Raw genomic sequence first — 17,850 nt, forward strand, 5'->3', positions numbered from 1 at the left:
GAGTAGAGAGAGAACAGCTCCCAGGCAGCTCCTTACATGGCAAGAGGCCCTGGCCTGGACAGTAACTGCCTTACCTGGACAAAGACAATACAGAGTGGGTACCTAAAGGGCATCCTCCTGACACTACACTGCCCCCTGCATCCACAAAGAATGGAAACTCTCCCTAGCCTTCCTTTTGCTGCCAATGTATTTATAGAAACAATTGTTTTTTTCTGTCTTAAACTGCAGTGCTCAAATTAGTTAAAATTTGGCTTTAGCCCTTCTAATTTTCTTCCTACCTAACCTCACAACATCCTTTTGGTCCCAGTTTGCCTGTCCCTCCTTACAGAGGTGATGCATTCTCTTTTTTACTACTAAATCACAGAAATTTGGAAGTAACACAGATATTTATTGTGCATATTGGTTAACAGCAATTTTCAGATTTACAGTCTGGCTACACATGCCTAGTGAGACACCATTAGCAATAAATTATTTTCACAGCTCTTAACCCCAGTGATAGGATTGTCAAACAAACAGGGGGCATTTGGTAAGTCAAGGTAATCCTACCTAACATGTTGGAAAGGTGATAAACATAATCAGTTCAGGCTTTCACATCAAGTTTCTAATCACACACTTGGGAGCACTAACAGTGCTAGAAACACTGGAAACATTTAAAAAAGATATAAAGATATTATCAGAAAATACATTTTTAAATGAAAATACATCTCTGTATTTATCACCTCTGTAAGCAATACACAGAGGAAAAATCTGTAGCTATTCACAAGACTCTCTATTAATTTAGCAGTCCCTAAAACTTGGATCTATTTAAGGAACACTAAAAGCTTACTGAAGAGGAGAACAATTCTTACCCCTAAATATAAAATTATTCCATAGAACATAAATTTCCAGAAGAAGCATCGTCGAAGAGCATTAATGAGTTTGGGTTTCTTCTCTGAAGTTGCCAGCTCTCTGTCCCATTCTCTGAAAAGAAACCAAAACCACAACTATTAAGTTATATGAGCAAATACATGAGGCTATGGCTGTGACATACTTCAAGTGATTCAAATATATCCAAGGAGATTTAGCAAAGGTGGCTAATGAAAGAAAGCTTTGCAGAAACCCCAAGAATCTGGCCTTCATGCACTTGATAGATCAATAAAAGTTCAAACCCAGTTCAGCCACATATTTGGTAGTTTTAAATACTCAGTCATACATCACCCTGCAGGGAATTACTTCATGAAAAGGTCACATTGTATGTTTTAAAGAAACCTGCTGTACTTAAAACCAGAGTACAATAATAGGCAAATAAACATTTTGGAGCTCTTCCAGTCTGCAAAAAAGCACCAACTAGGCATCAAAAATGTGACTTTTCAATTGCACAGCACTATTTTAAACCTTGTTGCTGGGACAATAACCTTCTTTTCAATAATAACTTGTAGACCAGAAGCAATGCTGCATACAGAGAACATGTTTTGTCAAAATTCAATTCACAGATTAAAACACTCCAGAGAAAAGCCTCAATTCACTATTTTATCAAATTTTCAACAGAATATTAGATAACCAGAATATTTCATTTATAAACTATCAAAACACATTTAACATATCAACGTTCTCTATAATTTCCACTGGTTTTTATGGGTGTTGGAGAGACGGGGACAACTGAGCTGGATCAGAAGCCGATTTTTATTGAGACTACAAAGTGTTTATATATGGTTTTACAGGTATGGTACTCATATAGGATTCTGCTTTTGGTAACAATTTCCCATTGTTTACATATTCTTCAGGACATCAGTTGGGTAATCATGACAAAGTTTCATAACATGTCTCTGGGTCACTTCTACCCCAGGGAGCAGTTATCTCTGTCTGTCTCTCCCATGGTTTCTGCTCAATCAGGCCTAAGATATCAGGCTGCTTTATCCATTCCATTTTACCCTCTTATCTCCCATAGTTTGGAATACTTATGCCTCACTGCAATTAAAATTGACTGGGCTGGCACAAGAGTGCACATGTAAGCTGCCCTGGCACATCAGTGAAAGCTACAACATCAGTTGGTGGGGAAGCAAATACAGGAGTCTATGGGTTTAGGCACCTCTGTTGTAAGAGTTAGTCACAAATGCAGCACAACTTCAAAATTAGGACCCACTGAAATTGGGTAAAGAAAGTGGAAACCTAAATGAGGAAAGTCAGAGTATGATATCTGCAGAAACAATTAGTCTGTCAAGAGTGGTATCAAAGGAAATTAAGAATGTTATTTCATTGAAGGAAAAATAAACCAAGGTTTTGCAAGGTTATTTTGGGAAGAAAGAACAGCATTTCTGCTGTTTCCCTTTTCAGGGAACCAACATTGATACTCTGAGTCTAGCCTTGCTCATCACCCTGAAGTTGTGCAGGATCTGTTGCTCCAGCTGGATCCCTACAAATCTATGGTGCCTAATGGGATTCATAGGAGATTCATGGGATTCATGGGATTCAAAGAGGTGGCTGCTGTCATTGCAAAACCTCTCTCAATTTTTTAGCAGTCTTGGGAATCTAAAGCAGCTGACCAGAAAATGTTGTCCCCATTTTCAAGAAGGGGTAGAAGGAGGACCCCAGAAAATACAGGCCTGTCAGCCCAACAGAACTATGGAGAAGATTATTCTGGGAGGTATTGGAAAAACACCTGAAAGCCAAGGCAGTCATTGGTTACAGCCAGCACAGCTTCATGAGGGGAAAGTCCTGCCTATCAAACCTGATTTCCTTTTATAACAAGGTAACCCATCCAGCTGACCAAGGGAAGCCAGTTGATGTAATCCCTTTGGATTTCAGCACAGCTTTTGATACTGTCTGTCAGTCACAGGATCCTTCTGGACAAAATGTCCATCCCACAGCTGGATAAACACTTTATGTGATGGGTGAGCAGCTGGCTCATGGGTCAGGCACAAAGGGTTACAGTGAGTGGGGTGACATCAGACTGGTGACCTGTCACTAGTGGGGCTCCACAGGGCTCCAGCCTTGGCCCTGTGCCCTTCAACATCCTCATACATGGCTTGGACATTGCACAGGAAGGGACACTGAGCAAGTTTGCAGATGGTACAAAACTGGGAGGAGCTTTTGGCTCTTCTGGGGACAAGGAGGCCCTGCAGAGAGACCCTGACAACACAGAGAGCAGGGCAATCACCAACCATATGAAGTTCAATGTTGGAAAGTGCTGGATTCTGCCTGGGATGGGGCAACCCTGGATGTATGGACAGACTGGGGAATGAGAGACTGGAAACAACACCACAGAAAGGGGTCTGGGTGTCCTGGTCTGTGGCAGTTGAATGTGAGCCAGCAGTGCCCTGGCAGCCAGGAGGGCCAGCCCTGTCCTGGGGGGCATCAGGCACAGCATCACCAGCCAGGCAAGGGAGGGGATTGTCCTGCTCTACTCAGCACTCCTGCAGCCTCACCTGGAATATTGTGGGCAGTTTTGGGTGCCACAATATAAGAAAGATATAAAGCTATGAGAGTGTCCAAAGGAGGGCAATGAAGATGGTGAAGGGCCTTGAGGGGAAGCCATGTGAGGAGTGGCTGAGGTCACTTGGTCTGTTCAGCCTGGAGGAGACTGAGGGGAGACCTCACTGCACTTACAGCTTCCTCATGAGGGGAACAGGAGGGGCAGGCACTGATCTCTTCCCTGAGGTGACCAGTGACAGGACCTGAGGGAATGGCCTGAATTTGTGTCAGGGGAGGTTTAGATTGGATATTATGGGAAGGGTCTTCACCCAGAGGGTGTTTGGGCACTGGAACAGGCTCCCCAGGAGAGTGGTCACAGCACAAGCTTCTAACTCAGTATATTCTGTGATTCTGTGATCAATGGCAGATATCACAGGTACCTGTATATAGTAATTTAGAGCATCTAGGTTGTCCATCTGCACCAGGGATCACAGTCATGCCCAAAGTACAACTGTGTGCAATCAGCTTGCACACAACGCTATTTAAACATTTCATCCAAAAACTTTGTAATGAAAATTGCATTGTCATTCCTGAAACAAATTTATTTAATTAACCTTTCATACCTTTCCAGTTTTTCAGAAAGATTATCAGCAGAGTCTGCAGAAGGGATTTGATAAATATCTGAGAGCTCCAACCGTCGTCTGTAACCCTTTTTCAAAATTGGGTTTGTCCATCTAAAAAATATTGAAGAAAAAAAAAAAAAGTTAGAATTAAAAATAGTCTAGCATTAATTCTGGAGTTACCTTGTCTCACCCTGAATATTTTCTCCACAGCACCCGAATATGTTTAAGTGCACATGCACTCACATACACACACATACACATATACGACACAATATAGTGCAGCCCTGCATTATATTTACAAAACTATATTGACAAATATAATATTAAAAGAATAATTGTGAAACTCCTGCTTTTTATAAGTTTTGAGGTCGGATCATGCCCCAAACTTCCTACTGAGTCAGCAGGAGACAAATGAACATAAGATTGAAACCTTTGTACTGTATTTCCAAATACACTATGTGCTATGTCCATATAAATGAATAATAAGTCAGAACTACAGTAAAGTGGACATGTAAGTTTCATTCCTATCTGCTCTGCTCTGGGGAGACCCCTCCTGGAGTACTCAGCACAGGAAGGACAGGAACCTGCTGGAGCAAGTCCAGAGGAGGCCACGAAGAGGATTAGAAAGATGGAGCACCTATCCCTATGAAGAAAGGCTTGGAGAACTGAAATTGCCCAGCCTGGAGAATAGATGGCTCCAGCAAAGTCTGAGAGCAGCCTTCCAGTACCTAAAGTGGGCCTCCAGGAGAGCTGGAGAGGAACTTTTTACAGGGCCATGTAATGACAGAGCAAGGGGGAATGGCTTTAAACTGAGAGAAAGTTTAGATCAGATATTAGGAAGAAATTCCTTACAGTGAGGGTAGCCAGACACTGGAACAGCTTGCCTAAAGAAGCTGGGGATGTCCCATCCCTGGCAGTGCTCAAGGCCAGGCTGGATGCAGCTTGGAGAAACCTGATCTATTGGAAAGTGTCCCTGCCCATGGTAGGGGTGGTGGAACCTGGCAATCTTTAAGGTCCCTTGCAACACAAGCCATTCCTTGATTCTATGACATCTTACACTGAAATATGCACTTAACAACAAAAATCTTGCACAGGACTCCTCTTGAGATCTTCATTGTGTCCATTATATACATATATTTTGCATTTGTTTTTTCAAGGTCATGTTTAAAATTTTAATATCAATTTATAGGGCATGCTGGGACAAAACAAGGCAGGAAAAGGCTACTCCAAAAGGCTACTCTGTAGAGAAAACCTTTATAAGTCATGACTAATTTTATCAAACAATTCAGCTCCAAAAAGGCCTATGAATCCCCAGGGATCAACTTATACAAAATTTTTCACCAGGTTCTGTTCAGAAATCTTTTTGAAAGCAAAGGACTAGATTAAACTACAAAAACTGTTTTGAATTACTGGTGTATACTAATACTAATGGTGTATTTTGAAACTACTTGAATTTCTGCTTTACTGTCATCAATAAAAAATATTTCCTTAAAAATTAAGTGCCTGCAAAATAAGTAGCTTGTGGTTGATTGTTATCATACTTCCATATGTAAACCAGTGTTTGTAAAAAACCCAGCATGGTTCATGATTATGACAAAATTCAGCAAATCCTCAATAATTTCAAAATTTTTGTTTTAAACTGTGTTTGTTTGTATACAACAGCTAAAAAACCACAAAATATTTGCAATAACATTTTCCACAGTCACTCAGAAAATGCAAACAGCTTATTGGACATGTTTACCTGTATGCCTGTAGAACAAATGTCATACACACAAAGTAATCCACACTCTCAATTGCAGCCTCTGAAGGTGCAAAGAAGTTGATACAAGGGTAAAAGAACATCATTGAACACTACAAAAGTGCAAAAAGGCTTTAACAAAACAGATTAAAACTATTTGTGGGCAACTGTGTGTACACACATGCACACTTTAATATTTACTTTAGTGACGTTTTGAATTGCATGAGACAGCAGTCTATCATCCCCATAATGCAGTAAAGCACCAAGATATTTCCCAAGTTCATGGTTATATCACACCCACTGGAAAGAGAACATGCTCTAAGAAATTGAAGGAGTATCCTTCATTTTTGCAATAATAGTGTGGTTTCAGTTTAATCATATGACTTGTAGCTCAGTCTTTCACACCACTGTAGCTGAGAAGTAACAATTGATTCATGGTACATTATTGCAAGGGAGTTAGGAGAGTCCACTTTGGAGAGTCATTGGACTCTTGTTTTACCATGTAGAGATGATAAAACATCCATAAACTTTACAACTACTGTAAACAGGAGCTAATATTTTTCAGAGATAAAATGGATTAGAAGAAAACCTTTGAGTTTCATGAAACACTTTACATTAAAGACTTTCATGATTACTGCAAGTGCTATATCAGGTATTGATTTTTAATTTACCAGCTCCTGAAGACAGAAAGGACCAGCTGCTATTGGCTTTTTTTTTCTTTTTTTTTTATTGGCTTTGTGTACATCTTGTGGAGAGCTGGCTAATCCTTGTCATTCAGGAACAGAAACTTTCATTAATTTCTGTTCTCAGCTTCCCCTATGTCCCAGGTACATAGATATTCCAGTAATGACAGAATGAATACAAGTTATGGGACACAAAACCACTACTGCAGCTAATGCAAGGAAGTAACAGTACTTCCTAGGCAACTTTAATTCACAACACTGTAGCTAAGTAATAACCTTCCTAAGCCCCTTAATAATGCTTTGAGACTGCAATAAGCAATTCCCAACCTGACAAAAGATAAGTGCTTTACAGTTTCACTTTATAGGTTTTGAGAAAACATTTTTTATTGCACTGTTTCCCTCCACATATTTGATTTTATTTATAGTTTTGATTAGCACCTACCCTGGCATTTTGCCACAGCCTGAACTAACAAAATGTGACTGCATTTAGAAAGAGAGCTGAGTGGCTGTATTATCATTTGGGAAAAGCAGCACACTTAGCAGATCTACTGCATCTCTAGAAATGTCTCTTGTTTTACTCTGTGCTTAACTCCGTGATAACCAGGTGCATTTATCATTGCCATCAAAATTATGTGGTCCCTAAACTACCCTCCTCTCCCAAGTCAGAGTTTGATACAGATTTATGCAGTCCTCATCTTCATCTCACTGCTCATCTGGTAGCTGCAACTGTGCTAGATAAACTCCTCCAGCCAGCTCAAGGAGCAGTGCTGACCCCTTCCCTGGGGACCTCCTAGTCTGCAGCCAGGTTCCTTCTGCAAGCTGCTGCCAGGGCCAGCACAGAGAGCTTCATCTCCCAGCTGTCCTGGCCTTGCTTGGAAGTTCCACCCTACCTAGACCTGGCCAATTTGTGCACTGTGCCAAGTGGCTTCAGGATGGAGTGGTAATCATGGGAGGAGTTGGCCTGATGTGTGATGTTTGTCTCGAGGTGGAATTTCAACAGCTGCTTGAGTTGTGCAGTCAAGAACTGCAGGAGACAGTTTGTGTTCTATTGGAAGGAATATACTAGACATAAAACACATAAATATCTCATGAAAACAAATTTTTTGCCAGATTCCTATAGCCATTATGTTCTAGATTCTTTGCAAAGATGTGAAATTCAAAATGACTACAAATTTATTTTAACTGGCAATATAATCTGTAGTTATCCATTTTTCCGTAACACTAGGTGACATGGCTCAGTTAGAGTTTGTCAATGAATATGGCTCCTCTATTTTTTTTGGCTTATTGGAAACAATTTATCAGTGTTAATGCTGAGGTTTTTCCTGAGGTTGTTGAGAAATTTATTCTGAAAGGAAGGGAGCAAGAAGGAAGGGAAACAGATTGGCTTTACGGCATTATGTTGGCAAATGCCATCGGATTACTTGCTGGCATTTAATGAACCCTTTCACAGAGAAACCTGTAGTGCTGTGAGAGTTTTGCCACTAACTAGGAATGTTATTATGGGTACACACGTATGAAACCCAGCAGGGAGCAAGTTTCAAGGGTGTACAGAAAGAAAAAAGAAAAGAAGGCAAGTTCCTCATCTATCAACTACTGCCTGTAGTAAAACATATATGATGAAATTGATATGTAAGTATCATATATATAACACACTGTTTGGTAGCTTTCTAATGACCATTTCTTTGTCATTTACTTAAGCAGTATGCAACAGATTTCTTATTACAGCTATTGCTTTCTGCTCCATGTTCAGACTCATCCCACTCAAATTGTATCAATGGGACAGATGTCTTTGGCTTTCCAGAGAGTATTAACACAGACAATTTGTCAATAGGATTTGACTCTCCCTTAAGGCTGCTTTACATGTCACTGAAGACAGGAGCATCTGTGTTGCTAAGCCAACTGCTCAGATCTTCTTCCTGAGCACAGGAATACCCCAGCTCCATCGGGCTTTTCAGATCAAGAAGCACAGTTTGCTGAGACAGTAACAGAACGGTGGTGCTGGGCTACCCAAGAGCAGCAAAAGAGAGCAGCTCTCCTGCAAGGGTGACTGACCAGACTGGTGCCATTTCAACAGGTGCTCTGTGCACAACACAGCAACACCTACTGAGCAGCACAGAGGTCACCGTGGTTTCCTCCCCTCTACAAAGCATAAATACCTGTGCAAAATACAGTTGGGCATAGTGACTGCAATTTCTAGGGAACTGGACCTAAAACTCAATGGAGAGAGCAAGAAGAGTGCCTCTGGCTTTAACTTATCCTTCCCCCTAACAATTAAGGGGGAGGTAGGGCAAGGCCAGGGAAGAAGGAACATCATCAAGCCATAATTATGATGCTTTAGAGCCTAAGTTTTATGGGATGTTTGTAGAGCCATGAATTCTAACCAACTGCAACAAAAGACTGAGGTACCATGTAGATATCAGACATTCCCAAAGAGTTCCTCTGACCAGATTATGTCAGAGGCTCTGCACTCCCATCCTGCCAAAAGAGATACCCATCACTCCAGGGGCAGCAAATTGTAAATTCTTGCTTACTTTATACTGGAAGTGGCTCTACTACACCCAATATTGCTTCTCCAGAAGAGTGACTGCACCACCAGCTGTCCTCTCTGAGCATCCTATAGTGCAGCTGTAAAAGGTGGCCCTAGCTTGTTGTGATCCTTGCTAACAGATGGGACAAGTCAGCATGCCCATGGAGCACAACAGCCTTATTCCTGCCCCCTGCCCCTTGGTTACCTCAACAGAGTAGGGTTGCAGATATTTTGTTTGAATAGTAACCATACTGAAATAGCATGTTCTGACAATTATATTAACTTTAGCATGTTGTTATTTGTAAATAACAACAAAAAATGTAATATAGTTTAATATTTAAATATAATTATTGCAGCGTCTCAACAAAAGGTAAATGCAGACCCTCCTGATTTATGGTTTTTTGTTGCAGTTGTTTTCCCCCAGATCACAAAAATTAAGATTTTAATTTCTTCACTAATAAACAATTCTTCCCTATGAGGGGTTATTTGACATGGAAAGTATTTAGCTGCAATATTATTGACTCTGCCACTAGCTGTGAGCAGCACCATTTTAAGAATAATCAATGTTCTGCTGAAACCCCAGGATTTCAATAGCAAATCTTAATTAGGATTATGCCACAGCAATTCTTGGGGAAGTCTTGTCTTTTATGCCCAGTTTTTGTGAAGTGACTTTTATTCAAATTATTATCTAATTGCTAAATGTTTTTTTAACAGAAATTAAATACTTTTTAATCTTTACAATTAGTAAGGTAGTCAAAATATTTCAGTTTGCAGAAGTACTGGGACATATTTGAGAGAAAAAAACACATCAGGGGATAGATTGTGCAAGATGGAAGGACAGAATATAATAATTGTATGGCGACCTGTCAATTGTTCAGGTACCAAAGTAAAGTGTAATATATGTTTCAAATATTTCTTTAAGAAAGCCAACAAACAGTGGTGATAATGTGCTACAAACAAGGTTTGCAAGGCTATTTCAGCATTTACCTACAGTTAGACTGAGGATAGGTAAGGATATTCATCCATCTTCACTCTTTTTCTCAATTATATTGCTCAGCTAGAATAAGAGAAAGATTTCTTTTCTCCTAGTCCTTTGAAAGAGCAAGGAACATAACAGAAAGTTTGCATCAGCAAAACTGTGGCAGAGCAGTGCTATTCATGATTTAATTGAATTTTAAAATCTTCCAGATGTGTCACTAAGTGACAGCAACACATTTCACCCAATTTAGCACATCACTGTGTTAGCCATGGATTTTTAAGATATATTTCATAATAAAATAACATCAACAGGGGCAATGGCCCTTTCCAAAACTATGATTTGTTCCCACCCCAATGACTGATATCTGGTCAGGTATAAACCAACAGGTGAACACAGTCACATTTATTTAATTTTAATACCAAGGGTCAAAATGTAAATTACTATTACAGTAATATGGAATCAACCTTCAATTAGGTGCTGCTTCTCTTACTACTTGTTCTTTGCCATTTTCTCTCTATCCTGGTATTTGATGATGCTACTCCTTAGCATGATCCTTGCAAATTAATGAGAAAATGCCTCATATATTTTGATTTCCAAAACAATCTTGGGCTTTGAGCAAAGCAACATTGAGGGACCTCTGTGGTTTTGTTTTCTTTGTATTTATTACCTATAGAGAAATAAAGGCATTCCAGAACTTACAGATTAACTTTAAAAATAGCTAAGGCAAAAGTTAAAGTGAGATGTCAGGATCACTTCAATACAACCAAGGTTCACATCCTTTATTTTAAAAGTTGGGGGAAAAAATAAAGGATAAATACAGCCACTAAAATAAAGTACCTTTACCATGTCACTTAGGATTTTCTCCTTCTGGTTTAAATTGGAAGCTTCTGGTTTAAATTGAAAAACGCTGTTTCAAAATACGTCTTAAATGCCTACTTATTCTCTCCTAATTTGAGCAGTTTCATAACAATGCATCTTTGGATTAGCTATTAGCTGACTGAAAGAGCTCATGCAGATCTTTTTGCTTCTAAGAGAGGGACTAGTACATAAACAGCCTCTGAATTCCTGCTTGTCTCACCCAGGCACATCCCCACTCCCATGGAAGGCAGTTGAACTGCATCTACAAATTCACATGGCAAAATTTGGCAGTGTTTCAATGTCTCTTTGTATACTGGTTAATTTTCACCTTCAACTTATGTATTCCAGAGGACATAAAGTGACACATCATTACCTGGATGTCAAGTTGGCACCATCCTGGCTCCACAACTATACCTACACATGGATGCTGCAAAGCTGGGGGTGGCAGGTGGGTGAAGAGAAAAAGCATAAACCAAGATAACAGCAACCTCTGACCTCTTGCAATAAGTCACACTATTCCCACCACTTGGAAATGTAGCATATCCAAAAATGTAAATACTGAGAGACTCAGATTCTTCAGTATGAAAGAGGTGATAATTGTTCCCTGCAAAAATATTCTGAAATAACTTTGTCACACCAGAAATACCCTTGTGCAATCAAAGTTCTGGACAGGAGATTTCAGGCAGATTGCACTGATTCCACCACATGCTTCAAGGACAAACCACAATCCTTGTGTACCCCACTTCCTTCTCTAAAGAATCAGTAAGGAAACTTCTTTTAAACACATCCTTTGTGCTATCTGCTTAGACTTCAAGATCTTCAAAACATACTTCCTTATCAAATATTTTGCTTAGTACAGAGGACTTGAAATTTCTGTTGGTGCATTTAGAAGCCTCTACAATACAGATAAAAAATCTACTAACCATATCATTGCCTATAGTGTTAAAAAAAAATATCAAGGAATTAGATGGATTACTTTCTATCTCACCAAAATCAAACAAGCATGTCGAAAATAACAAGGTACAGACAGGTCTGCAAATATTTCAAATGCCTGATAATTTATTTTGAGTATCAAGATAGTAAGTCTTCTTCCTGTAGGAAGAAAACAGACTTTAAACATATTTCAGAAGTCAGATGCAACTTGATCTAGGCATCTGTGCTGCAGAGCTAGAAAGCAGCCAGAGAAGAACCCTGGCAAACACAAGGTTTGCCTTTTTGGTCATTAGTCCAAGGATGCAGTACCAGGCTGAGCCAAGGACACAATTTAGCCCTATTGTTAAAGAAGATATTCCCCTGACTGAAATCACCTGAAATGTAGAATACTCTACATCCTTTCTCCAGATCACTTCAAGTTTCATATTTTACCTTGGAAACAGCAATAGAAGTCAGATTTTTCAGGAGGAGTCCAAAGCTTGCATGCACATGTTTGAACCATGTGACTTTGAGGAGGTGACATCCTCCTGTTTTCGACAGCTCTGAAGGACTGGCAGACCAGCAGGTCTCCAAGGACCACTTGTGGCACCAGACAATGATCAGCAGCCTCACAGAGCCACTACCTGTGCTGCAGCTGCATCTGTGCTTGGTTATCACAAACAGCCAGGGTTTACAATCCTGGGCTCAGTGAAAGGCAGCTCACCAGGGCCCTAAGAACACAGCACAGAAACATTGCCTGGTGTAAGTGTCTAAGCTGGCTGTCCAGAAGGAGAGGCATGACACTGTGCCACTCACCTGCTACTGCACACAGAGGCTCCTCATTCAAACAGGAAAGATGACCAAAGTGCTACAGCTAAGCATTGATAAGGGAGGGTCCAAATATATATTGGTTATGACAATTTGCAAACGCCTGCCCCCCAGAGTGGAATGAATAGACATGAGTTAGGTATTTAAGCTTCCTACACAAAATCTGGAACTTTTAGGAATTCAAAACAGTGTCAGGACAAACTTTGAGTTAAAATGTATGCAGTAAATGCCAAACTTTGCAAGGAAAACACAAGAGTTTTCAATTCAAGAATGAAAATCCTAAGTAACTTGTTGTCATTGAATTCTAAGATACACAGTTCAAGGATAGATTAGGGACTGCCCAGGGAAGGTCTGGCTTTAGCTCCTTTTTCTGAAGGGAATCAATTTAATTCATGAAAATGTCAGAAACTATCTTGTACAAGGCACTCTTAAACTTGAAATTATGACTGAAATAAGCTACAAAGAGTGATAGAATGGCATTTCTGTAGTGTACAGGCTAAGTACTTTCAAAACTTAACTCCTGAATTTTTTTATCCACTTTAAAGATTATTAACAGACTTCATAAGAAGCTCACACCAGGAATTAGGACTTGCAAATAAGTTTTTTAGTCAGAAGAGTACAGAGTAATTCTTGATTTATGCTCTAAAAAGTAGCTGAGCCAAAGATAGGTAACTAAAACATCTTCACTGCCAAACAATGCTAACACTTGGTTCTACTTCCAAGAAGAGGTGAGGTATAGGATTGAATTCCTTTTCCTAGCTCTCACATGTTGGAGAATGAATCCAACATTTACCCCATACTGGCTAAATTGTTCTAGGAACCCCTGGACAGCTGTGTAAATGTACAGATTTCTTTTTCTCTGGTTTGGAAAGTAAGAAGCAACTAGAGCAGATCTGATTGACTTGACACAAAGACCACGAGAAGACTTGACACAAAAGCTGGGTTAGTTTGTATTCCTCATTGGGATTTAATAATGAACCAGGCACTAAAGTACTAGGTCTTGCCAAGTGTTGTCACGTTTGATAGGTACCAAAGCAAAAGTATGTGCTTAAAGAGTTGGACACAAGGATTACTTTTTGAGAACTTGTATTTTTATATCTAAAGTTGCTTGTAAAAGAATAGTAATAAAATCAGAATTGTCTCATAGTTGCAGCCATTTCTGAAACTCCAGCAATAACTCTGTGTGCCACTTCTCAGATAAAAATTGATTAATTAACAAGACTTCCTCATCTCAGTTAATTTTCAATAAAAACTAGGTGACTACAAAGTTGTCTGATATTGTTAGTGACAGAAGGTATGGCCTTGACCCTGCATAACCCCAAAACTCCAAAAGAAAATATGTAATGGTTATAAAGACAAAAGTGAAGCTTCACAATGAATATGGAGCTAAGCACATGATGATCTGAGTGCTTCTCCATAAAACTCTGCTTTCTTTAAGCAAGGTCAAAAGTTGCCAATGAACAGAAAGAATGTTTTGCATGAGGTTGGGAACAAAAGAGATCAACTCTGAAAATATAATAAGGAAAATACAGCAAAACACAAAAGAATCTCTGGAACCCCAAACACAGTATCTAGTGTTTTCTGTTTTCTAAGTGTCCCCTAATGGAAGATCTCAAACCACTTGTTTTCACACCTTGTTTCTTAACCACCAAAGCTCAGTTTTTGGACCAAAACTATTTAAAATTTAGGGTGAAAGTTAATTTCTAATTTTAAATACTTTCTATCATGACCACTCCTAGCAATTATCTTTTTTTTATTTGGCCCAGTAGTATCACTATCAGTAATACAACAAAAGTTAACACTTTCTATAAGATACTACTCTTTCTATACCAAGACATTTTCTCAATTTTTTTTTGCATACAAAATTAAGAAAAAAGGTCCAAACCATACTGAAACATTTATAAACTATTCATTTACGAGCAGAGAAATACATTCTGACTTTAATACATGTAAAACCTATCTCTCCCACCCAAACAGGATAGATTATGAAGCAATAAAACCTTGCCAATATGTTTACACACCTATAGCTGATAACAGCTTGTACAATATTAAATAGTAATATATTATCAGCAAGATTCCTGGAATAATCATAGCTAATATTTTAACATCACTTGTGCTAACATGATATTCAACTTGTCACATTATATTCACATTGGTACTTGACACACAAATGCATTGCACGCTCTTATAAAAGTTACTTCACTGAAACATGTACTGTGTTGTACTTATAACATCTATTTCATTATCATTGAAAAAAGCAATCTCTCTCCATACATCTTTTTTCCATTTCCTTGCTCTAGTTTATAATCATCATGAATATCTCCTTAACGTCACATATTTTATTATTATTACTTTGGTTACAGTCACCTGACCAAAGCTGGTACAGTATAATGCACCATGCATGATAAACATGATTAAAACAACATTCAATTGACTTAAAGACTGTGATTTAAAAGATGAGCTCAGGCCTCAGGATGGTTAATTATGTACTTACTGAGCATGAACTGCATCTGGTTTCAAACATGGAAATTTTCACTATGGTAGGAATCAGAAGTGTATTTGCTCTATTTATTGGGGTTTTTTCTTCACACCTTCAACACCCTAGGTTCTAGGATGATAAATTTATAGAAGTTTATAAATAAATAAAATTAAATAGAGAAAGTGGTCCCATCAAGCTACCACATTAAGATACAGAATAATTTCCTACAGCTTTCTGTCTTTTACTTGACAGGAGCACTGACTGAAACATCACTTATGGAGATTTTATAATTGCTTACACCCTTGTCATGCATACTCTCTCATTTTAACAGTATTTGGCAGCAAGCAAGGCTTCTTTCCCACTGCAGCACCTTTGGAGAAAACGGATAAGACCACTACATTTACCTGATGTTTGTAAAACTTTAGGAACAGGTTATATTTGGGGTTATTCCCCTCTATTATATCTGGCTAAAATGAGCCAAAGGGGAAGAGACAGGCAAGCAGTGACTCATACAGAGTCCCATTAAGAAACTTTTTAAAACATACACACCAACCTGCTGAAAGCTATCCCAAAAGGATTTAAAAGTGAGCTAACAGCCCTAAGTTTTTCAGGCAGAGACTTCATGACAATGTTACAGTTTTATTCCATGTGCTCTCACTTCAGTCATCATGTTCACATCTTACACAAGATTTCCTCCCTCCCTTCCTTGCCATGCAAGAGACCCTCCAGTAACAAAAGGGGGAACCAGTACTCTGGCAAAACCAGTGCAGTGTGGGCCAATGCCAAAAAGATTATTTGTTCTTTCCAGTTCACAGTGTCATTTCTAGTGATGTCACATAAGACGTATTCAGCTTCCATATTGTCTTACAAAGTACATTGTGCCCAGGCACTGGTATTGGCTCCTTCTCCTTTCATTTGAAGATTTTAGAAAGAAAAGGCACTAGGGACTTTGTTTGTAAGAGAACATTTTCAAGGCTTGCAAGGAAGTGCTTCCAGTAAGATCATATATTACACTTGCACATTGAGCAAATGCTAAACACTCAAAGAGGCAAACAGAAGGAATCCTTGTTCTGAGAGCATTTCCCCTCTGCTCCTTACCATGCCACAGTGTTCTCAAAGTTTACATGAAATAACAGATTAACTAGTTGAGCAACTACCAAAGGTTGCTCAAATTATGTCATAAATTCATCTGTTCGGGTCCAGCAAAGGTTTATGACACCTGATGGAGCCCATTCCTGGTGCTAAAACCCCAGCAACAACAACAAAAAAGAGTGATCTCATCAACAAGCGAGACTCCCACCGCTCTCCCCGCAGACCGTTCCAGAGCTCACGGGCTCCCGGTGCTCGGTTCCCTTCTCCGCAGCGTGGGCCGGGCGGGGGGCGCGGAGCCCCCGCTGAGCTCCCCGCCCGCCGCTGCCCAGCCCGGCCCGCTGCCCCTGCCCGCACGCGTCCCGCCGCACCAGGGCTCCCACCTGAAGAAAAGTTTGGAGAAGATGTTCGCCTTCTCCAGGGGAGATCTCTGCATGGTGAGGTGAGATGCGGTGAGATGCGGTGAGCGGGGAACCGGAGGCAGCCGCTAATCGCTGACGCCTCGCTCGCCCACTCCGCTCCTGCGGCTCTCCCACCTTATCCGCCCGGCCGCTCTGATGTCACCGTCCGCCTCCTGCCCCGGCCCCTCTCCCCGCCTCTGCTTTGCCCCGGTTCAAAGGCGGGCGGGCTGGGGCCCCAGCCCGTGCGCTGCCGCCGCCGCCGCTCCTCCCCCGCCTCCCCGCCGCGCCCGGCACCGCGCACCGGGCGCGCCCCGCCGCTCCCCCCGCACCCTCTCCTCCCCGGCTCCCCGACGGCTCTCGCCCAGCCCGTTACCTCCACCTGCCGACTCAGCTTCCCGAGCCACCCCACCCCGGTCCCCTGCCTCTTCCCAGCACTAAACATCTCTTCTGAACGAGTGCCGAGGTGGGGAAGCACCCCTCCAGATGGGCCTTCTACCGTCTGTCCAGGGCAGCGGGGACAGCGCAGCGAGGACAGCCCCGTCGGGGCGTGGACACCCCCTCGCCCTCCCGAGCGCGCAGCTCCTCTCCGCAGAGCCCGTCCCGGTACACAGGGCTGCTTGCAGCCCACCGGGACCCGCGGGAGCAGAGGCGGCCTTTGGCCTCGGTGGGTACCCGCGGCCAGGAGCCCCCGCTCACCGCCCCTGTGCCTGTGCGCGGCCCCGAGGGCGAGCGTAGCGGCACACGGGCTTAAGGCAGAGGGCGGGCGGTCAACCCAGGGAAGGGTGCAGGGCAAGCGCGATCATAAAGTTGATCGTACGCCATCAACTTTAAAATACACTTGCTTCAGTTTTTCAAGATCTGTGTCAGGCCCGTACCTGAACCGAGACGAATGGGAACTGAAGTTTTATCTCTAGTAAGTTTAGCTCAAACACCCAGATCTAACACTAAGGCTGTTTCTGAAGCTTTATATGTGTGACATACAAACAAAATCACTACTTTAATGGCCCACAACAGAAAGCATACTTGAGAGAGACAAAGATGACAAGAAGAGAGAAAAAAGAACATGTGATTTAATTCAGGATTTTATTTTATTTGCTACTTTATTTTGATATTTACACACTCCAGTGTCCTTTCATTTCTGTAACTTAAAAAAAGTACCAATCGAAAAGACCATGCATTCTTAATCATGCAGACGCTGCCCTCTAAACTGGCTCTGTAGAGAAGCGAACGTACTTTTCCACGGACTTATAGCTTGCGCTACAATTTAACCAGCTGTTACTCTTTGCAAACTTTGCAGACACTTTTTATTTCAAGTTTCTCGCTACACCCCGCTGTGCTTTCCG

At 41.0% G+C, this 17,850-nt stretch overlaps 1 protein-coding gene across 1 annotated transcript in view; it reads right to left on the reverse strand.

The window, feature by feature from the left end:
• The window catches only part of CFTR (CF transmembrane conductance regulator), an 86,398-nt gene extending 69,763 nt beyond the window's left edge, over positions 1–16,635 (reverse strand). The window contains exons 1-3 of the mRNA XM_050986868.1: positions 16,490–16,635; positions 4,014–4,124; positions 849–960 (exon numbers count right to left, since the gene is read on the reverse strand). Of these exons, the coding sequence (XP_050842825.1) occupies positions 849–960; positions 4,014–4,124; positions 16,490–16,542 (276 nt within the window). The 5' untranslated portion in view covers positions 16,543–16,635. The remainder of the gene's footprint in view (positions 1–848; positions 961–4,013; positions 4,125–16,489) is intronic.
• Positions 16,636–17,850: the final 1,215 nt, after the last annotated feature.

The sequence above is a fragment of the Serinus canaria genome, chromosome 1A, assembly GCF_022539315.1.
Source record: "Serinus canaria isolate serCan28SL12 chromosome 1A, serCan2020, whole genome shotgun sequence".
Classification (NCBI taxonomy): domain Eukaryota; kingdom Metazoa; phylum Chordata; class Aves; order Passeriformes; family Fringillidae; genus Serinus; species Serinus canaria.